The sequence below is a fragment of the Myripristis murdjan genome, chromosome 3 (assembly GCF_902150065.1).
Source record: "Myripristis murdjan chromosome 3, fMyrMur1.1, whole genome shotgun sequence".
In the NCBI taxonomy this organism is placed as follows: domain Eukaryota; kingdom Metazoa; phylum Chordata; class Actinopteri; order Holocentriformes; family Holocentridae; genus Myripristis; species Myripristis murdjan.
This window is the reverse complement of record NC_043982.1, coordinates 35,768,282-35,793,500: the sequence shown is the minus strand read 5'-3', so window position 1 is coordinate 35,793,500 and position 25,219 is coordinate 35,768,282. Positions and strand designations below refer to the sequence as shown.

The 25,219-nt window shown below is 43.4% G+C and overlaps 1 protein-coding gene across 4 annotated transcripts in view; it reads right to left on the bottom strand.

Moving 5' to 3' along the window:
- Positions 1 to 25,219, bottom strand: part of myo9aa (myosin IXAa) — a 116,107-nt gene that overhangs the window by 65,577 nt on the left and 25,311 nt on the right. For 3 of the 4 annotated variants that reach the window (XM_030076113.1, XM_030076133.1, XM_030076141.1), the window contains exon 2: positions 24,169 to 25,139. In XM_030076113.1, the coding sequence (XP_029931973.1) occupies positions 24,169 to 25,053 (885 nt within the window). In that variant the 5' untranslated portion in view covers positions 25,054 to 25,139. Of the gene's footprint in view, positions 1 to 24,168; positions 25,140 to 25,219 lie in introns of those variants that run through there. The other variant, XM_030076122.1, reaches the window with a different exon arrangement.

The window sequence follows — 25,219 nt, the reverse complement described above, 5'->3', positions numbered from 1 at the left end:
CGTCTGGCTCAATAACTGTGGACTGAAAGATATTTTGAGGCGAACATGACTCGTCCATTGTCCTCGATGCACGTCTGTGAAAACGCCGTGCCTATATATGCATCAACACGGATAGCTTGACAGTCACTGAAAGCGCAATGTTGCACAACCACAGGTAAATTATGTCTTTACCTTGGCTGGTGAGCACATTCTTTCACTAATAGTGAGGTAATGCAATATGAAATTATATCTTGTGACATGACATGAAGAACAATGGCAACTGGTGGGAAATACCTCATATCCCTGGTATGAGACAAGAGATAAATATTGTGCACTGCAATACTGCTACACAGACAGAGAGAGAGAGACAGAGACCGAGACACAGACAGAGGGAGATCGAGGATGAGAACAACACCGAGTAACAAAATGAGGGAAAGCAATGGGCTTTTGATCAGTGCTGATGCCGGATGAAACCCCTGGCTCCAGCAGTAAGTCCTCCTGAGCTGGTAGTGGAGAAGCAGACATTAGTCACAGGGATGGAGATGAAAGCCGGCCCTAATAGAAAAATAATCGTGGATCTCCCAGACTACTGAGCTATCGCAGACATCTCTCATATAACATAAACCTCTGAGAATTAGCTAAGATGATCAGAAAAAAAAAAAAAAAAAAAAAGCCGCATTCCTCATTTACAGAGGCTCGCTGAGACAGTGGAAAATTTGTTTGTTGTTTCCCAAACTTTTCCAAAACCAGGAAATAAGCTAATTCATTTTCCATAGCGCTGCTCCATGCTTTCCAGCCCTGCGCAGAAACCCGGCGGGGAAAAGAGTTTTCTTATCACCAGGCTGTGTAGCCAATTTCCCTCAGAAATGTGAAACCACATTATGCAGGAGAGTGTGTGGACTCGACAATAACGTCAAGCCAGGGCATATGCAATACACGCCATATACGATATGCATCTCCGAACGCATTCGTTTCCCAGTGTTGACTGATACCGATCTGAGAGGGCCGTTTGATCTCTTAACAAACTCAAGCTCACAGAAAGCACTCGGTAAGGACGATCTGATCCTTGGGTTGCCAGATCGGAAGATTGTACACAGACAGTGGTTTTCCAAAATCTGTTTTCATCTCGGCAGCGGCAAAAGTGCCCTCAGTTTTTTCCAACACAGTGAAACAAGTTAAACTATAGAGGGAAGATACATTTTTACAATCATTTCCAGCATTTAAAAAAAAATACATTAATACAATAGATGCTGGTATGATCATTAAAGGTTAAAATTGTTTAGTCAAATGTAATATCTCAAACACCACTGGTCAGATACTGTGGAAAAGAAAACTTGCAGAGATAATCCATAACTGCAGTGTGTTCTGGCATTTAAAAAGATGAAATGGGATGGGAACGCCATAATTAAAGGTCAATATCTGATGCACTGAAAAATTTGGGGATGATGCATCGTCATTAATTGACTCAAGGGATGCCTGCATCATTTGTTGGGGGTGGGGTGTTTACTTGTTTTCTCCTCTGGTGACTCAGCACTGTAAGTTGCCCAGTCATTCTTTATCTGCAGTAAAACTGAGAGTGTGGAAGACTTCGTCTGACGGCCTCCCTCAGGCATCTGATCTCTGGTATATTTTTGGTTCTTCTGACTTGTCTCCTTCACTTTCTCTCTCACTCTGTCTCTCTCTCTCTCTCACACACACACACACACACACTACACACTGACGACAAGCTCCTCAAAGTTACAGATGTGCTCTATAATAGCACATTTCACCCCCACACCTCCAAACAAGACAGTGACAGACAGAACCTACATAAAGGGTTGTTGCAGAATGCGCTGAACACACACACCTCCTGAAGTGTGTGACACGGCTGCTGCATGACAAAAAGGTAACGGAGCGAAAAATCTCATTCTCTATATTAATGATTAACATGCATCATCTGCAAGTTCACTTTTTCACAGCGTCTAAAAATGTACAAGTTGCCATTGCCAAATCTGCCTAGCAAAAGAAAAAAAAATGTAAATTAAACAGGAGGTCAGCGGCAGAGTTCAGTGCATTCATTCTCTCCAGGCCTTGCTGAGGGCTTTGAATTTGTGGCTTTACATGCATACATATTCCACTCCATTAACCTGGTTACTGAGCTAACCTGGGGGTGTTTCACAAAGCAGCATTAGCCAGGCAAATGGAAAAAAGCTTACACTATATCCTGGCGATAGTGATTTGAATCTGAAAAATAAAACTTGAGTCATTATGTTCAGGAATATTATTCGATCACGTCTGCTGATGACTGCGAGGAAAAAGTAATTTAAATAAATAAAAATCATAAAATCCATTTTTTTGAAGTTAAGCTGACTTCCTAATCCTGCTTTGTGCAGCCCTGCTTTTGTGTCAGCACATGTAAACAACACAACAATGATGTTTACGTGTGCTGACAGAAGAGCAGTGTGAGCTCATGCTTTGATTAGGAGAAACCAGATCAAGATGGCTCACTTACTCCTTTATGGACCAACTTACAACACATGTAAACATAAACGTAAACAGTAATTTTGGGGATTATGATTGCTCTGCGAAGTCAGTCTTGCACATTTTAATGTAAGAAAAAAAGAGAACAATACTGTAAACAAAACACAGTTGAAAAGCAGCATAGACTGTCTGTATTTCTATTACTTAACACACACAAAAAGATCTTAACCAGAATATAAAAGGCATGAATTAGCCATTATAAGGTCCATAAAGAGAAAACAGGGTCTGCATAAGGTGTGGCCATCAAATTAATAAATCCACGTGCACATATAGCATTGTATTTTTCCTGCTCTCGCTCCCTGCCAGCGTAAATTGGTCTGGATTCTCAGCGTGCAGGTGCAGTGGGACACGAGGCTCCGCTAAATTGAAGGTTAGACCTCTTTGTTTTGAAGTTCCCACTGGCACAAAATTCCCCCTGTGCCAGCACTCTGCTACACACACACACACACACACACACACACACACACACACAAACAGCAGATGCTACGAGTGGAAATTCGCAAGAACGATCCAAAAAAAAAAAAAAAAAAAAAAAGGACAGGAGATACACTACACAGATATCCAGTGATAGTGATCTGTGTGCGTACAATACAATGAGCACGCCTTCCCTGAATTGTTGGGAGAGAATTAGGCGTGCAAGTGTGTGTGTGTACTGTGTGTACAGTATGTTTACACACAGCAGCCCTCTGTAAAACAGAGCTAAAATTAGAGATGCTGATGACTGGCCTCGGCTGTGTGTGGCCGCAAGCTCCAAGCAGGGAGGTGACATTTCAGCACAACTGGAAACATCAAATAAGAGACGCTGAAATGGGAAATGGGGCCTCCCGGGCTCCCAGTGGGCGAGATCTCAGCTACCTGGCAATCAGTGTTCAGCTGGAGCCCTTAGGTGTCGGAGGAGCGGGAAACCTCCGCCTTATGTGATGGCAGACAAAAGAAATTAAACGATTGAATTCAATTATTGGGTGTATTAACTGCCATCTTCCCCTGTGAATGTCACATTTCTTTCTCCTGGTGATTTTCTTCATTGTGCAACAACTGGTGTGTGTGTGTGTGTGTGTGTGCAGGACTTGTACACACAACATGGGCTAGAGGAGTAAGATTAGAGATTACAATGAGAATGAGTGTAAAAATACATTCCAGGCATTCCTTTGGAAAACGGAAATGAGCTCTATGTTTAACTCATGTTGGATACGGCTTGATATTTTTAGATTTAAGATTAGACACTTCAAAATGTGCTATTGAATAAATTAAACCATTTACCAGTCCCACAGGCTTCTTTTTTTTTAATTACTCAATGACTCAGATTTACTAAAACAATTAATGAGGACTAAAAAGCTTTCAGTTCAAAGTTATGTTGTGTTAAATTGTGTTATTGATTTTGCACATTGAGTAAAACATGGCCTCTACATTTCTGAGGATCTCAGGCTGAAGACGAGTCTTTTTTGCACAAAGTGCCTCTGGGTCCGGCGTCAATTGGCCAGTGTGGATGAAGCTCAGTTTTTAGAAAAATCTGTAACACGTGAGGTTGCACTGCTTTGGGCAATCTGAAAAAAAAAATCCAGTTCATAAAGAAGGAACTGCCCATTCTGCATAAAATTAAATAATATTCTTTTCCCGCACAGCTAGTGCAGTCCTCTGTGTGTCGGGTGTCTATTTGCAGCAGAGGCCCCTTCGTTCCCTGTGAAGCACAGCTGCCTTACAGGTTTTTCCTTCAAACATTGTGAAAATGCCTTAGATGCGATGTCATTTCTCGCCCTGGCACACAGTGTCTCTTCTGTTCTTAAGTCATGTCCGAGTCGAGGACAGCACTTGTTACTCCTCCTGCTTCAGTCTCTGTGCTGCTGTTTTTTTTTTCTTCTCTGCAGTTCAGACATGTGACAATAAAAAAGGCATGTTTTTTTTTGTTTTTTTTTTTTTTCCCCTCAATCGAACTTTTGACCCTGTCTTACGTAAGAGTGTTTGGTTTCTTAGATGTGAGAAAGGGGGTAGTGTTATGAAGAAGAGGCGTCCTCATTTAGATCCATAGAAGCTCATTTCCTCATCAAAATGGGGCTATACAAAAGGGGGCACAAAGCATGGCGGAGCAAATGAGAGCAGGGTGCAGAAGCGCCTTATTGGGGCACCAACTTTCCCGGGACATTCGGAGGGTAAACAATGGTGCAGTGTTTTCTCGTGGTAATGAGAAGAGGGGAGCAAGAGGCAAATGAGTGAGAGAGAGAGAAGGATATAGAGTTATAAAGAAATTTCAAAGAACCGCAGATCACAAGCAGCTTGCCGGTTTACCTGTGCCGGCAGCTCCTTGGCATTTCCCCCTTCTGTGAATCACTAGTTGTTGCAAGCTTATAGAAATGGCGTTTGAGGGTATGGAGGCTTACAGTAGCTCATAGCCAGGCTGTGTAATGAGTGAGTGAGGAAAGTCTATGACACCGGCGACTCCATTAGCTCAAACACAAGTTGAGGTGGTGACCGAGGCCTCAGCCTGGGAGGCAGTGTTGAGCCAGAAGCTGAAGCTCAAATGGATGTTTCCATTTATCTGACACTGATTAAGATGGCACAGCTTGTCCGATGAGACGCTGGAACATCAGAGCAGATTAAATTAATCCATGGACATCAGCACAGATCACTGCACTTCATCTCTCCGAAAAGGCCAATTCCCGCAAGTTGTCTTTTCCAATAATGCTCGGCTGCCCGTGCTGCCTGTGACGGGTTTGACGCGCCGCCTCTGGTGTGTTTCAATTGATCTGATGTCTTGATTGTAACCACCTACTATGCCGGGGGTTTCGCGCGCCTGTCAAGATGTGATGGAGCTGTTTATCCGTCTGCATCTGCCGTTCGTATTTCACCTCTGAACTTCATCAGCAGCTGAGATCATGTATTACTAGGATTCAAAGAACACCTGTTTGATGACTCGGCTCTATCGACGTGTTTTTCTCCAGCATCACTAACTGTCTCATACGCTTCTTTTCCTATTTTCATGCAGGAAAATTTGCTCGGCTATCCAACCAAACCAAAACAAAGATTCTCTGATGCAACATTACATCCACAACCCTGTTATTTATACCTAAGAGACACACATCACTACTGCCTTATCCCTAATATATCCATATTCATAAACTAATTTTCTAGGGCTCACCATTTCCAGAGTCGGCATTTCAGAAGGATGAATCCTTTATTCACCCCATTGCATTTTAAAGAGAATGTGTCTTGTTTTATCGTGATATTACAATGCCCAGTAACAGTCCAAACACATAATTAAAAATAAATAAATGAAGAGTTCATTTGCAAAAACAGATATCTCCATTTGAATTTATTAAACCTTTTCAAACTTTTTTGAATTTTATTAAAATTTACTTATATTTATTTCTATTTTGTATATGTTTATATAGCCTGGCATAATGTTTATTATCCTAAATCATGCTTTGTGTGTGTGTGTATATATGTGTGTGTACTCCAAGCACTATCAGTGAAAGAGGTGTATTCATTTTAAGGATGGCTTTTATCTGTTTTTCCAAATGAACTCTTCAAATACATAATATCTCTTCTATTCTGCCGTCTGAGTCGACTTCCTGTGGGCAGCCCCTCTAGTCTCCCTATGTTTGCCTCATACCGTAGTTGATTGATGACAAATTTCTGTTCCTATGTTAGAAATCCAGAGATAACTGAAGTCATTCTGCAGAAATCACTGATGTGCAGTGAATTGTGCAGCTAACGCATTTCAACTTTGACTCCCGGCCTTAATCCTGGTGTCATATAAAGTGATAATCCCGGTATGTGCAGCCCACATTAAAGTCCAAAATGAATACCGCATTTATCTGAATCAGCGTGGCTAACAAAATGCAGACCACGGGCTCAGTTTCCATTTGGTACAGTATGTGAATATGCATGGATGTCATTACAGTCAGCCTTCATTAGCCTGGCTCAGAGCTCCGCAAAGGAAAAAAAAAGAAGAAAGAGAAAAAAAAAAAAAAAAAAAAACGCAGCTGATGTTTGATAGTCACGTGCTGCTGTCATTCCTTCCACACAGCCCACAGGCTCAGCTCAGTCCTGTGAGTCACTCCACCAACATATAGGGGAACAAGACCTGATTGTTGAGTCAAACGTCGGACGGACCGCTGCCCCCGCTGCAGACCGCCACATAAAGACTCTCTGGGGTGCTGAGATACAGACTTGGATAACAAACCGCAGGCCCAAGGCTGAAATGTTTGAAAAGTTTTGTTCTGATCTGAAACATCCACCATTAGAAACTGACACTCAGGAAAACGCACAATAACTTTTCATGTGTGTGTGTGCTAGCGGACATGTTTAAAGGATAGTGGGAGACTAAAGTCCTTGGATGACAAAGTGAAACCTCCTTGTTTCCCCAGAATCAATATGTAGCCATTGTGCAACAAATTATTTGAAAGATAATACTCTCTGTGCACCACATTCCTAAGAAAAGGATACTCGTGTCTCACCCTTACTCACAAATCTGCGTGTGTGTGTGTGTGTGTTTTTCTACTTCATGCTATATAAACCAATAGTCAACTATAAATCCAGATATACTCCACCTGATGGCCACAAATCCTGTTATGCAACACTGAGATCACTGGTTTCAGCAGAATTTAACCAGAGAGCTGAGCGAACAGCCGCCAACTGGCCCGTCAGCCAAAGTCTGACAAGGATGACACCAAAAATAGAGTAAAATACAGTACATTAGACAGCACTTAGGCTTTTGACCAGTAAATGTCCTCTGGGTAAAATCAATGATAGGAATGCACGGGCCCGGCTCCAATACACAGAACATGTTTCACCTCTTTGAACTTCAAGGGTAAATCGATGTAAAGTGTGTGTGTGTGTGTGTGTGGCAAATCTTTCGCGGTCTGCCCTGTTGTGTGCCTCTGTTCTCCATGTCATCCACCAAAGCAGAGATGATGAGCTGCATGCTAGGAGCTCGCTCTGCTCCTTCTTTGATCAATGATTCATATCCACTGATGGTCCAAGGTTCAGCGGGTCTGAATCTGATTATTCTGGCTTTTTTTTTTTTAAGTTTGAAACTCCAAAAGGTGAAAAGTCCACGTCTTTTAAACCACAACTCATCAAAATCACAACACTCCCTCAATTTAGCCGGATCCAAAAATCACTCAGAAGGATTTATGCAAAGCGCTTCGCTGACAAATATTTTCAGTGTATTCACCAAATGGAGCGTTCAGTTAAATGCAGCCCAGAGATACTTTCCCAGTTCCTCCAGTGGACACTGATGCAACACAGCATACGACAACAATAACACCTAACAATAACCTTGCCCCTAGGTGCTCGCAACCTAGTTGGCAAGCACTGTATGACTGGGCTGACTGGGCCACCAGGCCAGCATCACTTATATTGATCTACAGTCTGAGACACACACACACACACACACACACACACACACACACACACACACGTCCAGCATCCCAAGCCCTCAGCTTGAATCTATGCCAACACAATGCAGCACTGCAGCAAAGGGTGTGGCTGCACTCAGTGAGCCTTTCCATCAATATCTCCAAATGTGATGTGCTGCTTGGCCAAAACATTTAAAACAATACGTATGTGTAACATCTTGAGAATAAGTGTATTTAAACTTTCAACTTCTGTTGCGTGTTTCTTTTCTAGGGCTTAGTTCATATATTTGACAGAATCATGTGTTGCTGCAATAATAAGGCCAAACTGATGGATAGGGCTACATCTAATCATTATTTTCATTGTTGAATATTTATCAGTTTACTGATAACTTACACTGTAAGTGTCAAAGATGAGGACAAATGGGAAGTTTGAGTCCAAGAGTCCAAAATGAGGTCTTCACCTTGCTTTTTTAGTCTGACCAGCAGGCAAAAAACCCTAAGGATTTATTTTGTAATGATGTAAATACAGAAAAATAAGCAAAATCTTAGCATCTTAGTGATGTCACTGAAGCCGAAATCAGCAGACTAAAACAACTAAAACAGACTAGCTGTTGCAGAAATCACGCCAACGTTATACTGAAAAATATAATGCAAACCCTCTTTCATTAAAGATACTAGGGGGTGGGAATCACCAGTGATCTCACGATTCAATTTAATCTTGATTCTTTGATGTATTACGATTCAGTTTAACTACCATATACAGTATATTTTCCTGGTTTGATCAGTCTTTTTACATTATTTTTGAAGTCAGTATGGCTTTAAAGTTCCCTGAACTCAACATAGAAGGTACGAATGTGACACCAGCTTCATCCTGTCAGCAACAGCAGGTCCGCCTTTCTCAAGCTCCACCGGGGCCACAGCGGCTAAAACGTTTCCCACATTTTACCATTTACCATTTTTTACATATACGGCATACTTTACTGACTGAAGGAGGTTTGGCTAATCAGCTGAAGCTTTTGCAGATCTTTTGAGCAGCAAAAGAAAATATTAATGTCCAGCCAATATTAAACGCCAAGCCAATTGTATCCTGGACCTCCTACAGGAAACCCTACATTACTACCAACGCTGCAGGGTGTATGGCTTTTGAACCGAAACAGGCTATGGACTGAGTTATTTTCTTTGCCCGTTCAGCCCATCAATACTCAGCACTGCACTCTGGCTGCACTGTGGCCTCGCGGCACAGCTGCTTGTAGTGTATTTAGCTGTGAGAGCACTGAAACCATGTGACTGAAAAAAAAATGAATGAATCGATTTTTGGCATTTGTGAATCGATTAAAATCGCAGATGATAAAAATCACAGCTCTTGCGTGAATTGGTTTTTCTCCCCCAACCCTAAAATATGCAGTTCTTCTGAAAAAAAAAAAAGAAAAAAAGAAAGGTACAGGCTACTGGTAACTGTTGATTTAAGCCGTGTCATTGCATAACGTCCTAAAGGCTGACCTTCAACTTTACTGGTACACACCCACATCGAAAGGACAATGAACAGCGTTGCAAAAGACATTAAAGCAGCCGTACGAACAAAAAAGGGCCAACCGGCACATGAAAAATGACAATCGCGCTGATTACTTTCCCATATGAGCAACACCACTGTGAAGAGGTGGGCAGCGGGTGTCTTTATGTCGGCTCAGGCTGACATAGTGACACCAAATGATCTGGAGTTAAAAGCACCATATTGGCTGGCACCGGACTTTACAAGCCTGCATGTTCTGACGTAAGAGCACATCCTGTACAGCACAAGCCGTCTGCATTGACACTTTCTCCTCTAAATGCATGTTTTTAATGAATGGGTGGGGTTAGTGTGATGTTCCAAATACGGCTACAGACTTCACAGTGGGGATAAGTTAGGCTAGAGTCATTTGGTCACATCTGAAGTTTTCTCGATGAAATTCAAACCTAGGAAAACAGGATTCTGATCTAAATCTACAGAGTCCCATCCAATAACGGCACCGTGGATTCTCTACGACAGGCATTTTTCAAGTGTGAGACAGCGGTTCAGAAAACACTGCGAGAACCACAGCCCAGCTCTTGGCCTGGCGAGGACGAGGTATTTCATCTGCGATCCAAAACCACTTGGGCTGAGGCTGACGGCCCTTCTCACTGCCATACAACATGCACAGAATGCTGGAAAGAGCCAACGCAAATACTCACAAGCACGCATAATGCATATATGCATGCACACACACACACAAACAAACTGGCAGAGACATACAGCACGCATACACATACCAACATACACACACACACACACACACACACACACACACACAAAAATCAAAGCAGAGAATGGTAATGTCATTAATTGGGGCAGGGGCAGTAGCATTCCAGTCCCCGGTGTGCTTTGATGATGTCAAAGGGTTGAGTGACCTGAGTCAATTTGCCTCCCTGTATAGGATGTGTTTGACAAGCACTAAGTAAATGTGCTCAGCCATTAGGAAAACAGGCCTATCTTTTACTGCAAACACTAATCCCACTCACTCCCCAAGCCTGTGTCAATATGGAAATTCTCAATGCCAGCGAGTTGCTCGGATGACCTGCTGCAGCAGCTTAGGTTGCATTAACAACGATCTGCTCAAGTACGACGAGGAGGTTTTTTGTAATTTGACTGGCTGTCTGAAGTAAAGAAATAAGAGCAAAAACTTCTTAACCAAGAAATGACCGCACACTAACGTTAGTTCATTTTTGCTTCAAAAGAGAAAGAAATCATTTCTCTCCAAGGACAACACACGATCCCGTTGTTTTTGACAAATTACTTGCTTTGACTGCTGATTTTGCTGGCTTTGCCTGAAATGTTCTTATCAATATCTGCAGCACTTAATCTTTTTGCTATAAAAACAGCTCCAACATATAATGTGAAATGTTAACTGGGTCTAAGTAAACTCCCAGCCAGGCAGTAACTGAAGTTTACTCTTGTCAAAGCGAGATTACGATCTGCCATAAAGATTTGGAGAAGATGGATTATTGTAAAACTAGATAACTTCAGACAACTGTAGGATGAAGAACAAGGCAGAGCCATGTAAATCTCCAACGCCGGGCGCCGTACGCTGTACATACTGGACTGATTTGTGTATGGAGTCGTCTCTCTGAGTGTGGAAGTGTGAGATGAGGATTCGGAGGCTGGATTTATGGAGTGGTGACAGATTTCAAGGCGAGTGGAGAAACCTTAATCCAACCCCTTACACTCTCCCTGTGTGCATGTGAGTAACTGCGTAAGTGCAAGTAGCAATGCATCCATTTAGGACATTTTAACAGTGATAGAGGAGTGCGCAGAGGATTATCTATCACTGACTATCAACACTTGCGTGGAGATCGCATACATCTTCATTTGGAATAAATCTTAGAATATTCCAAACACTCAGCCCACAGATGAACTTTATCTCTTTTTTTTTGCGTGCAGAATCCCCATCTGAGCTGATAGCCCACACAGACACAGAATATATCTAAAGCTGCCCTCTACACAAAAAAAGGGCAGAGGCTCACTAGAAGGCGGGAAAAGGAAAAACAGTCCAGACACCAGCAGGAAGAGAGGAAATGCGGAAGGCGCAGAAAGAAGCTTCCCAAATCTGGCGGCCATACAGTGAAATGGAATGTAATACTGAGGGGGAGTGAGGGGTGAGGACTCACTGTCCTGGAAAACATGGAGTCACGTCCCAATTCACAGACTACAGAAAAAGAGAAAGTCAGGAAATAACACGCTGAAACAAATGATTTGATCAGATGCGGCGAAATCATTTCTCGTGCTGTTTTAAAGCCACCTGACACAACAAAACACAACGTGAAAGAGACTCCTCAGACTCATTTCTTTCATCTTTTTTTTTTTTTTTTTTTGCTGCAGCTGTGATCGAAGAAATGTCTGCACTCATAGGACACCACCTAGACGTGCAATTTACTTAAGTCTTACAAAGGGTCATAAAGGCAACATTAAAATATCTTTGGACATCACAAGACTTGTTTTCATTTCTCACACCCCCAGCGGCAGCCTGTAACAGGATCTCCATGTCCTTTAGCATAAAGAATCTCATTATTCACCGAGAGACTGAAAAAAAATTCAAAACACTCGAGTAAAAAAAAAAGCATTTAGGGTAAGAAAAAAAATGTTCACGTGGAAGATGAAAGGAGAGCTGTTCGACCCTTCACGTGGGCCATGTCAGGAAAACGGCTCCAGGCGATACAGTACAGGACAGGGAAGATTATGCAGCCGCAGAAATGTAAACCTAGCTCTCTTCAAGTGTTTATAAAGCCAAAAGTCCCCCTTATCCTAACAGTGCGAAGCTATTGCTAATTGTTATTATAGATCAGTCACTGCGTGCCGAAGCTGGGCCTCGGCTTTCCCAGTTTCTCAAGTTAACGCGCGAAGCTGACTGCACGCGGCGGGACGAGGTTAGCCTACCGCGCCGGAAAACATGCAGGACGTTCTGCGCGTTAGAATGTGGCAGTGCAGGTTCTGCCGAGGCTTTGCAGGGAATTAGCGAGAAGATTGATGCTTTGCAACAGACAACGTGGCGATGTGAACCTGTAAGATGTCAAACGCACATGTTCACACTGTCCATTAAAAAAAAAATATTTGGAGAGTATTTCACGTCGGTGAACGGGAACAGAAGGTTACTGAGTTAAGGCTCGTGTGGGGGAGAGCTCGACTGAATTTTCAGGGCGCCCAACTGTGGCAGCGGAAAAAATCTCCTCCGCTGCGTTTCCGTGTCTTTTAAGGGCTCTTGAGACGGAGGAAAACAGATCCTTCGGCATGCCTTTGAAATACACAGATTCTGGGGCACGTTTCATGATCCATGACATCTTTGCGATCGTCCCTCTGATCTTATTCCACATTAGGATGCACTATATTTCTGGTCCTGGTTTGTAAATGACTGCCTGAACTGTTCATGAGCCTGGTTTGAAAATGAATGTGTGCACTGCAAAAACTCAAAATCTTACCAAGATTTGTCTTATTTCAAGTCAAAAATGTCTTATTACTAGTCAAAATATCTCATTACACTTAAAATAAGACATGATCACCTCAGAAGTAACTTGTTTTTAGACAATTGTCTCTTGAAACAAGTGAAAATTTGCTTGTTCCATTGGCAAAATTTGTTTCTTGTTTCTAGCAAATTTTCTCTTATTTCAAGTGAATTTTCACTTTTTCCACTGGCAAATTTTGCCAGTGAAACAAGCAAATTGTCTAAAAACAATTTACTTCTGAGGTGATCATGTCTTATTTTAAGTGTAATGAGATATTTTGACTTGAAATAAGACAAATAATCTTGGTAAGATTTTGCGTTTTTGCAGTGTGCCACAATCTGGCCTGACCTGAAATGCCTCTAAAGCCAGAAACTTTCAATAAATCAAAGCCGTGTGCCGAACATTGTCACGCAGTGTTTGGGGCACAGCTGCTAATGAATTTTGTAATGGAAATAATCAATTAATTTGTCTACCCTGCCGAGGAGGGTAAGGAATCAACCAAGAAAAATCCCCAGAGAGGCTCCAGATATGCCCATATGGCTGGAAGGAACAGGGCATATTGGTAAAGCTCCCTCCATTAGTTGGCCATGTTGAGGAAAAGCCAGAACAGGTGGTCCTATCAGTAATGAGTCCACGCTGCACATAGGCCACATGTCAAGCATTAGTTAGCCAACACAAGGCTAATGCTAAGTTCTAGCTGAGGTAAGACAATATAGCCAGAGGCCAAGTGAGGAGAGTGACTTAGTACAGTCACTACGCTAAAGCTAACCCACATGGTCAAGACCGAAAGGAGGTCAATCCAATTAGTTAGATCTCAGACACAAACGGCGGGACTCTGTCCAATCGCACGCCAATCCTGGGATATCTGTCCCCTTCACGTCGTCTCTCTTAAACGACACACGTCTGTTTGGGAGCAGAGGTGCACAAAGTAAACACATGCAGGCGTGTTTTCTGCCGTCACAGACGCAACACGATACCAATACTAAGCAATACAATACAATGCAAACAGACTGCGAAAGAAAATGCAAGGTTACGCCTTGGCTGGATTTAAGTGGTAATTACATAATCCAAAAAGCTCGGTTTCCCCGTGACTTGACCTCATCACAACTCAAAGTAGCGCTAATTAGGCTGTTTGACCTCACTCCCCTCTCCTCATCGAGTCTTATTTTTGCCCTGCAACACAAAGCGATGTGTTTAGCCATGTCTGCGATGTCAAATACAAAAAGAAAGACGGCAGGGCGCGCCTGGTGGCTTAATCGATCGTCTTTCAACTGGACGAAGTGGGCTCGGGCTCTGTGCTGCCCACCGTGCGTTGGTTTCTTTGACGTTTTCCAATGCAGTGCCCTTAAGCAAGGCACTGAATCCCAACCAGCTCAAAGGCTGCTGGTCTGCCTCTAATCCTGCGTTCTGCCCTCAGGTTGGCAAACAAAAAGAAATTCTCCCAGGTAACAGATAAAAGCACGACACAAAAACTAGGAATAATTTGGGCAAAATGTCACAGAATGACGCCTTCAGAAAGTGGTTTTGACCCCTTATTTTGTCACGGTCCTTTTACGCTTGATGCCTACAAGGCCAGGGTTATTGAATGGGGGCAGTGATGTCTGGCAGACAGCGGAGATGCAGGCTGTTACGGGCTTTATGGTGGGTGGGAACCACATCTGCACTCACAAAACACACCGCAGTGCCTCCTCACAGCCATTGTTGGGGACAGTTAATGAGTCAGACAACATTCCCAGAAACACAAATGCTTTATTCTTAGCATGGTGGTGACACTTCTTCTTGCTGGGACGGGCCAGGGGAGGGCCGACCTACCGCTGCACTGCTGCCGAACAACAGGAGGGGAACGGAAAAAAAAAAAAAAAAAAGAAAACAGAAAACAAGGAAGGAGTGAGAAAAAGGAAGAACATAAAATCACCTGACACCTTTTCATTGTCTGCTGTGTTATGTTACATGGGTATAAAAGTCAATGACTTATCCGCCAAAAAAGTTTTTGTCTGCATCACTGCCTGAGCTGCTAAAGTTGATCACCCGCTGCTTGAATCAATTTTTTTTTTTTTTTTTTTTTTAAATAGTACCAGGAAAACCAAGATAAATTACAGGAAAATGTACAGTGCAGCATGTGGCCTGTTGGGATGGTCTTTCCATGAGCGACTGACTCCAGGGTGACGTCCGTCATGTTTTCTACTCCCGCCCTGCTCCTTTCCAGATGTGTGTGCTTTCACACTCGGCTTTACTGCGCCACATCTGGACATATGGGGAGCTCAGGTCGGCTACAAACCACGCTGCCAGATGTGAGCCTCACGGCGCAAAGGTCAGCGCCGTGGATTTATATAACTTACAAGTGTGGAGAAGAGGGTGTGCTTTCAACATTTACGTAACAGACTTTATTGATACTCAAAATCACGAGAATGGAAAATCAGTCGGGGGAAATGGTTCACGTGTGCAGAAGGGAGAGAAGGAGCCGGTTTCAAATTGAACCTGTGGCTAGTGTTAAGTCCGGTTTTCTGTTTGCCTTTGGTATTTTCATAGAAACAGATAAAAAGGATAAATAAACCAACTTATCAAGCCGGCCCCTAGCTGTTGGAGCCTGTACAGCCCAGATTTTTTTTTTGTTACATCTAACATTTTGGGGAAAACAGAATCGGACAAGAGGTTTCTGGAATGTTCTAAGGTCTCGTTCTCCCTCCCAGAAGGAAAGCACCAGAGAGGGAAGGGGATGACTGAGCATCCACAAAGGGCTTTTAAAACAAGTCCTGCACATCCGCTCCTTCACACAATCGGGGCAGCACAGAGTTGCTAAGGAGGGACGCCGGGGGAAAAGCAACAACCAGCCAGCTGCAGATTGACAAAATCAAGGCCACAGAGGGGGGGCTGATGATGTGTGTGTATGCATATGTGTGTGTGTGTGATTGTCTCTCTGTGTGACTGCATGTCAACTCAGAGAAACAGGAGACACAAAACAGAAATTGCAACATAACTGGCTTTTCAATCACGCTGGAGACAAAGCACAGCTGAGAGTAAAACACTGAGCCTTTTCCACTGCAAAATACAAACTCGCACAGAGCCATTACTGCCACAGACACACCAGAGTGACTTCCCTTTACTTAAAATCAAGGATCTCAGATTATCAGATCATGTGGCATGTCTCCAGCAAAGAATCAAGTCCTTTCTTTTTAACTCTTTGCCAATCTGACACTCTGGTGAAGGTGCAGGTGTAGCCACGGCAGCTGGTGGAGTCTGGCAACGAGCGCTGACTGTGCTCTGTGTGTGTGTGTGTGTGTGTGTGTGTGTGTGTGTGTTGCTGACAAGGCATCTGAAAACTCTTGCATGCCCTAGCCTAAATAAAGAGCCTGTGAGAGGACACAAACACAGGCACATTGTTGGGCTGCAGCATCTGTGTTATAGTGACGAGTTGGCAGAGACAGAGAAGACACTGAGGCCGAGGCAGCCACAGATCCTGCTGACAAAAACCAATGTGGGCTTCACAAGACACTGTGACAGGTTTAGTTACTCTTGTTGATGTATGCCAATTCATACAACCTTGACATTAAAAGAAAAAAACCCTCACATACCCTCACTATTTCATACAAGGACCGCAAACGACTCAGAATTTGACTCAGATTGAACGTGACAGTCGGCTGTTTGTTGTCTATTTGCAGATGCAAAGCACCTCTATGAGCTCTAATGAAACTTACTGACTTCCTAATAGGATCACAGCTAGCTACAGGTGCGCAATCACAGCCCAGTATTATCTGGACCTTTTGTCTGGTTTGATTTGATCCAACAAGACACACCAAACACAAACACAAAGCCCATCAGCTAGGTTAAACAAATCACTTTGACCCCTTTGAGCCCCGCGATGATTTGGCTCGACTAAAATCTCTCTGAAACCTTTGACCTCAAACTGTCCCTGCCAATGTACCAGCACTTCTGTCCAATTAGTCTTTTTTTTTTTTTCAGACAGGTTGGCAAAATGGGAACTGTATGAAATCTTGGCTGATGCGAAGCCTCCCTTTGGCCAAGCAGTGGTACCAGTCTTCATGTAAACAATATCTCAGAGACACACACAAAAAAAAAAAAAATGGCTTGGCACCACGGTGGTGAGATAAAAACGCTGAGGGGAAACAGCAGGAGCTGTTGGCGCTCTTCATCTCCAGTAACAACAATCATGTTAAAACCTTTAGCAGCTGTCGATTGTGTTTATACTACACTGGATGGGAACGGCTGAATCAAAACTGGAATTTAACTGGAGTTGTGGCCCAAAAGAGTAAAAACACATTTCAGTGTGAGTCTGTGATTTTACTGCAAATGACAAAAAAAATAGTATAGTTACAAGAAATAGATATGGTTTCTGAAGGAGCCTATTTTTTAAGGCTGTGTCAAGTCAGGTAAAGACCGTGTTATTTAAAACCTTCAAATCCCAAATTTCACTTAAACCGTCTCTCAGTGGTACTAGTAAAAAATATAAATTTTACATACAAAATCTGGGAAATCTGACTTTCCCAGTACTTCAACAGCCCATTTAAATGCAGAATAATGATATATAATATGTATAAAGAAGCCCTTGCTATTTGTTTCTGAGGGACTGACACCAAACGTTTCAGATTATTTTTCTACACTGGATCACAGCTCCACTGCAAATATCCTGTGCCTGTAATAGGAGTTTTAGTGTGTATTTCTCCTTTAAGCCTAGATCACAAACAATCCCAATGATTTCTTCCCAACCCTGCTCCGTTTCACAATTTATAGCCACTCTGTTGTCGGTGTAACTACGACAGACGTGTACTTGGAGCTTTTGTGGTCGGACTTGGACTGTCTGTGTGTTACTTCAGTCCAAAACTTCTGCTACTTTGCTTAAACCGAAGGCTCACACAGATCGGTAAACAAACTATGGCACTTCAGACTTGCACCTTGCCCATTACTCATCCACTGAGTACAACCTGGAGGCCCAGCCCATTGTGTAAGCACTCACCCTGGCCAGTACTGTACTCTTTACCCTGGTTTCACCTCGCCTCCGCAAACACATGATTTTACACTAAACAGAGGGGACACACTGGGTGAACGGTGCTCAATCATCTCCCATCTCTCTCATCCGGTCTTTTTCTGTCCAAGACAAGGAAAAACAACCGCTGTCAGAGCACAGTAAATCTCAGTTGACCCCGCCCAGTTGGGGGAGATCCCGTAATACACACTAATCCTACGCAGTATTAGGGGGACTCTGGGGAGATGGTATAAATGTGCAACAGTGTGTGTGTGTGTGTGTGTGTGTGTGTGTGTGTGTGTGTGTGTGTGTGTGAGAGAGTGTGTATTAAGGTAGCGGTGAACGCGATGTTGAGAGGTGAAACTTCTGATCTGGGCTGACTCACACAGGGAGTGTTTCTGTTGGCCGGGAACACTGGAGAGTGCAACAGGAGCTCCAACACTCGCTGGCCCAACAAGGCCTGCAGCTCCATTACATGCACTATTTGTGAATACTTTAACAGTGAAAAAAAAAAATCTAACAATAATCCAACTAGTAATTGAACTCAAGACTGTTTCTCCAGATACAGCGAGAAAGAACTAGAGGCCCCGTCCCAGCTGCTACAGGCACAGTTCATCAAAAATGAAACTTTTACGGTTATCTTCTCACCCCTGAGCCAGTTCAAACACAGGTGAGGAGTCTCTGTTCATATAACTCACTGGGAGGTGAGCATAGCAGACTTTGCAAATAAAATGAAATCAATGTATATTACTTTTTAGCGTTCCAAAAAGGGCAAAAAATTACAACAAATATTCCTCCATACGTCTTGTGCAGCATGGCTTCCAAAGCCCTGTGATAGCATCCTGCAATGAAAGGAGCTTTACTCATACCCTTTAATGTTCAGCATAAACCTCCACTGCAGCCTTTGATGAGATCATTGGCTTAGGAAGACTTGGATCATGCTGCATTGAGCTGTATGGAATAACTTTTTGTCATTTTTTGGAAGTCTAATAAGCAGTACCCACTGTCTTCCTGTGAGCCGTATGGACACAGACTCTTCATGTGTCTCACTTGGGACAGGGGTGAGTTTACAAAAGATTTCAACTGAATGTAAAAAGCCCTCATCCACAGGAAAGAGAGAACAAAGCCGACAGACAGAGGAAATAAACCTTCCTGGGAGCTAATGGATGTCTGAGTTTTTAGAGGCTGGCTGATTATACCTGTGTTTCGATCCATTAATTTGTGTGTGTGCATTAACAGCATGTGTTTGCATATCCTTTGATGCCTGCAGCAACACCTCTTTGCCTTGCAGTGCAGGGCCCTTGAAGTGGCCCGCTGACACACACACACAAACACACACACACACACACACACACACATACACACTGCTCTTAATATAATACCAAGTGACAACTCCTTGGTCTTCGAAAGCAGATCCTGGTGATAGACCTGCAGCACTACAGCCCCACAACCTGCCAGCTGACCCTTGAGGAGCAGACAGACTGCAGTGTTTATATGAAGCTGCGTTTTCTCTCTCTCTCTCTCTCTCTCTCTCTCTCAAAAGCAAAAGAACAAAGGAGCAGTCTTTATTTCCATCAGTTTCAATTTTGAAGATCAACCAGGTGTTCCCGCTACCATTTTTTTCAAAGAGTTATACAGTCCTGTCCTTCACTGCTGCCATACACCGATCTGAATTTAAATGTTTTACTCTCACAACACCTCCAAATTAAATACAATTCATTTACACAGTTTCACAATATATCCTTCAAGGTTTTATACTGCATCACGCCCTGAAACCCGGCGTCGGTGTGAAGTAAACACCTGAAAAGCAAAAGTCTTGACAGGCTGACATCTGGATTCAAAGCCTGAGTAGTCGTTAAAGGCTGGAAGAGGGCTCCTGACGTCTGGCTAGAAGTCAAAAACTGGAGCAAAAAAAAAAAAAAAAAGAATAAAAGGTATACCATCAACCCCTTATCTCAAAACTTTGCCAAGCCTTTCCCTATAGAGTACCAGCTCAGGAACATTCCTTCACGTATCAATCTGTCAAGGCTGTTTGCTCAGTGAAGAAATGTCACGTACAAGTAAAAATAGCAGTAGAGGTAAACTATAACATTGTGTCGAGCAAACACGGCGATCTTTTCTCCGAGGCAGAGGATACGACATTTTCCACACTGGACTATCATTATGAGCAGTGTGGGACAAAACTCCAACAGAGAAACACACAAAAATGAATTTCTAGTCATAGTACGGTATAGTTGTAATTAATAGTTGCACAGCTAAACGTTAAATGAGCCGCATCATTTTCCATTTTTCTCAGTAATATGCAAAAACATTTAGGAAGTTGATCTAAATTGTAATCAGATCATGTCGAGACAGGAACCTGTGGTGTAATCATAAACTTTTTACTATGCATTATTCTTGAATGACTGTACGCATGAAAATGGCACATACAGACACACACTCACACACTCACAAGCCAACACACAGACAGACATGACAACATAATGTCCCACATACCATTTAACACATATAAACATAAAAACTGATCAAACAAGTGCAATCAGTGATTTAATTTTTTTTCTCTTGTTCGTTTTTTGTTTGTTTTGTTCCAGTGCACCATGTGTGTGTAGGCGCAGGAATTTAGACAGTTAATGTAAAGTCAGGCATTATGTGGCAGAAACCTGTAAACAATGTCAGGAATGACGGACAGCAGATAAGAGCCAGGCCAGCAGCAGGTGAAGTTTTTGTCATATTTCACAGGCACTTGCATACTAATGTTCACTCTGGAGCGTCAATTTAAGCTCAAAGGAGGAGAGAGGGAGATAAGGACAGGTCCAGTCTATTTATTTACATCGCTCGGTTAATTAAACATGAAAACAACTTCCCTTAATTGCGCAACCCAAGAGTGATCTGTAACATGTGCAATAAATCTTACACAAAACTAAAAAAAAAAACACAGCCGTGCACAATGTAAAAGCAATAGCTCCTGGTGCTGAACAAAGCATACCAACACTTTGCTATTATGTTCTGAGTCTTCATTTCCATTTCCATCAAACTGAGTTTTATTAACTGGAGCACTTGAGTGACAGGGCTTGTCAGGATCTTAACAGCAAACTACTGTTGCTGGCAGGATTCCAGGAGGATTAAGACCTTCTTGTAAAGTGATATCCTCAATCAGGAGTTAACCTACTGTCTTTCTGCATGCTTTGGGCCTTGGGGGTGAGTTTGCGTCGCAGCTCACAGTCATTAGAAAAGGTCTCTGCTCTCTGCTCTGTGTAGTGACTGTGTGCTGTTCACCTGAGGGCGGCACAGCAGGTCAACACTGTCTTGGAGTTTGATATCGTCGTTTTCTCAGTGATGAACTGTAGCAACCACCGGCCGGGCAGGAAAGACAGTATGTCCACCTCTGCTGATAACTTGTAAGACTTGTAATTGCAGTGTGTGGCTCCCAAGTGTGAGTGTGTGTGAGAAAAAGTAGTCTTGCTGAGGATCCCATGGATAACTAAAGCTTTACAGAGTATCATATTTCTAGTATAGATATTTGCTTTCTTGGCTTTTGGCCAAGAATCCTCTCCAACCACTTATTAGCCTCCCTAAAAGAGTTTCATCTAGACTATGCTTGTTTGTCTACATAGCCCATGGCCCTTAATTGTGATAATTGTGGTAACGGGTGCTGCGAGGAATTCTGGGCCGCTCGACGTGATGTGACAATGGGCCCCCCACCTTGCTGGCTTTAACTTTGTACAGTATCCACCAGCTTGCTGACCCTTTAATACCTCTTTTATAACAGCAGCTGGAACATGAAGTAAGCTATAAAACTTGACATTTGTAAGCACGAGGATTGTAGGTCAAGGTTGCTCCCTCAGATGGAAGAGGCGTGTGTGAAGTAAGTGGGCCGACTCAGTGCAAAGATGTGCCGGAGAAGCTTTTCATACTGTACGACCCGAGCAGCAGCTACACAAACATCATTAAGGCAATTGTGCCCACTCAAAAGAGGCCATGCAGATCAATACAGAAACATCTATTGTTGAAGCAAAGTAATCTCTCCATCCTTTCACTTAATAGCTTCTGTCCTTTCCTTAAGCCGGCAGAGACAGCATTCTTAACTCCAGTGACCCATGGCCGTGTGGTCAAGTTTAACTTAAATGTTCTTTACACTAAGGTGAGAGGACATTAACTCCAGTTAGAGGTCAAGACTGCTCACTGTCACCAGCTGCAGAGAACCTCACAAAAATAGCAAAACTCTGTGTTGAATTATCACAAGCAACAATGCAAAAAAAACGGCTCTGAAAAAGCCCAAGCATGATTTTGGGAATGCGTTTGAATGGCAAAGACAGATTCACTCATTGCATGCAGCATAAAAGGCAAACAGATTTCCTGTGTGGCATTTGTACATAACCTAAATCAATCGCTACACGGAAATGAAAATGAATTATTGGGATGAGGTAATGTTGGCTGCCGTTCCACTCCTCCCCGTCTCTTTCTCTCTGTCTGTATCTTTCTCGCTCTCTCTCTCTCTGCAGTAGCGCCCCGGGTCCAGTTTTGGCATCAATCACCAGCGGGCAGATACGCAATCTTCCTGTGCAAACAATTAAAGGCTGCTCCTCTGCACTCAAAACCACTCAGTCGTGTTGCTGCGTTGGAGATTAACCCACTGTGCTTACACATTAACTGTGGAGACACGCCAGTGAATGGCATTCCTGGGAGGCAGTAAAACACAGCTTAGGACTACCTGTCGAGGAGACTGTTGTCATGCTAGTGACTCTGAACTTGGCTTTTAGCTCTGAATTTCAACTCGGCACTGATGCAGAAAACACCGGCAGAATTCTCAACTTATATTTTAAAGCCACGATTGATAATATAACTTTTGTGTTGATGACTAAATGTCTACAGCATGAATTAAATGTGGATGAGGATCAATATTCTGTTGTTAAAAAGCCATAAAAAGCCAAGAGTAGCTCTATGGATTTGGCCATAAAGATCAAGATAGCCTTAGTGGGTAATGCTAAACACAATTATCTGGTGTTGAGCTCTCCCTCCCCAAATTTAAGAGCGCTGCTACTACAAGTTTCCTGATGAGAGCAAATGCCAGCGGACATGAATGCATTTCTTTGAACAATTCCCCGTTCAATGCAACTCAAACGACTATAAACATCCTGCGGTCAGGTGACGTGACAAAGAGCGATGCAGACCCTATAAAATATGACACTGCCATCAATAATCATTATCATGCTGTTTAGCATCCTGACTGGCTGCATTGTGCCGGTAGTGGAAGGATGTTATGCAACGTTCAGGAATTTAGGTGAAGACAAATGAGAAAAGAATGTATGGCCGTAAACGTCTCAGAGCCTCTGAGTGACTCCGCCGTGTGAGATTGACAAGTCCCACAGGAAGTGAAGAATATCAATGGAATGTCTTGAGAGATATGGAAACCTAACTCCTCTCCTTCACAGCTTTTGGCTTGGCCTCACTTCACCATCTACACTAAAAATATTTTAAAAATCGCATTGTGCAGACAGGAAAAAAATGGTTCCAATGACAAAAACACACAACAAGAATGTGCAACAGTAACAACTGATGGGCCGCTGTGTGTGTGTCTGAATTTAAAAAGCTCCTCTGTGCAGTGTGCATGTGTACATAATCCCCACACAGCTGGACCGAAACCGTAATAAAGCTCTGTACGGGACTGGCACAACTCAGGCCGGCCGACAGCTGTGGGCATGCAGAGTTACATAACTGTGACCAGCCGGCTGCACACAGCAGCTCGCACAACCACAACAACTCCTCCTGAATGTGTTAGCGCTGCTCTGTCTATTCAAATAGGCAAACGATCAGCGCAGAGATTAACTGTGTATTTGACATATCATCAACACCCATTGGTGTTTACGCCCCCAAGACATGATCTCCCATTACAATTACTTCTTTACTTAATTTACCTTCATCTTTAATCATCTGACCAAATGACATCAGAACCAAAAACAGTTTATTGACCCCCGAGGGGATCAATAAAGGTTGGATGGTCACAGAAGAAAAATATATGTGTAAGTGAAATTATGAAAAGGAAAAAATAACAAAATGCAAAAAATATGTGCATGACATATCCTATTGTTTTTCACTTTTAAATGAAACTCCAAATGTTATAAAAAAAAAAAATAATAATAATAATACATAAATTCAATGATTCAAGATGCCACTTTCTGGGGTTACAACCAGTATATTTTAGTAAAACTGGTTAAAACAATGTAAGGAACCATTCTTTGCAGGACGGTGTTTACAAAAAATAGATTTTGTGCAACTCATTTCTTTTTACTAAAACGTCTTATGTTAGCATTCTCTGCTTACCTCTAGTACTGGTCCCGCTCCCAAGATGATCTGCTCAACCCCACTGGCAAATCCCTTCTGGCTGAGAGCAGTCAGGTGATGAATGAGGAAGTTTGTGCTCTGCGTCTTCCCAGAGCCGCTCTCTCCAGATATGACGATGCACTGATTCCTCTGTCTCTGCAGCATGGCGTGATAAGCCACATCCGCCACCGCATAGATGTGTGGCTCGAGCTCACCCAGCGAATGATTGTCGTATATCTTCACATACTTGGGGTTGTAGATAGGCAGGAACTTGAAGGGGTTAATGACAATGAGGATGCTTCCCACGTAGGTGTAGATCTTCTCCTGGCGGAAGCGTGAGCGCAGGTTGTCCAGCAGCGAGCGCTCGTTGAGCTCTGGCAGGCGGCACAGGTCGGCGTGGTCCCCCTGTGGTTCGGGCTGCGGCAACAGGCCCCGTTCCACCATGCGCCTGCGCTCCTCGGTGACCCGCAGCCACATCTGGAGGCTGCCGCCATAGTGGATGGAGCCGTCGAGGTTCTTCTGCCGCAGGAGGAAGCGGTAGTCCTCCCCGCCAGAGAAGGAACGCTGCTCCAACGCCACACGGGGCCAGAGCATCATCCTCTGCACAGGACAGTCAGTGGGGTTGAGGATCCATTCCTCCCCACCAAACTCCTTCACCTCGGCCAGCACGTAACATTTGGTGCGATCCAAATGGAGGCGCTCGATGACACGTTCGATGGCCTCAGCGGCTGTGGTGGTCTTGCGGGCACTAACCGGACAGTAGATGGTGCCCTCGGCCAAGGCGCCCGGGTAGATGCGCACAGTGAACTCGGAGTTCTCAAAGCGCTGGCGCCGGCCCAAGGTACCCATGCCACCAATGCCGCCATCGCCATCACGAGCACTCATGGCGAAGCAGGAGTTCCCATTAGCAGCACCTGGCACTGGCACGTCCTTCACTGGGCTGGGGGAGCCACAGCTTCAAGACATCACCACTGTAAGAGAGAGAGAGGGACAGGAAGCCACAAAGATGAATGAATAACTCAGTGGCCTTAAAAGATCTAAAATTAGAGAC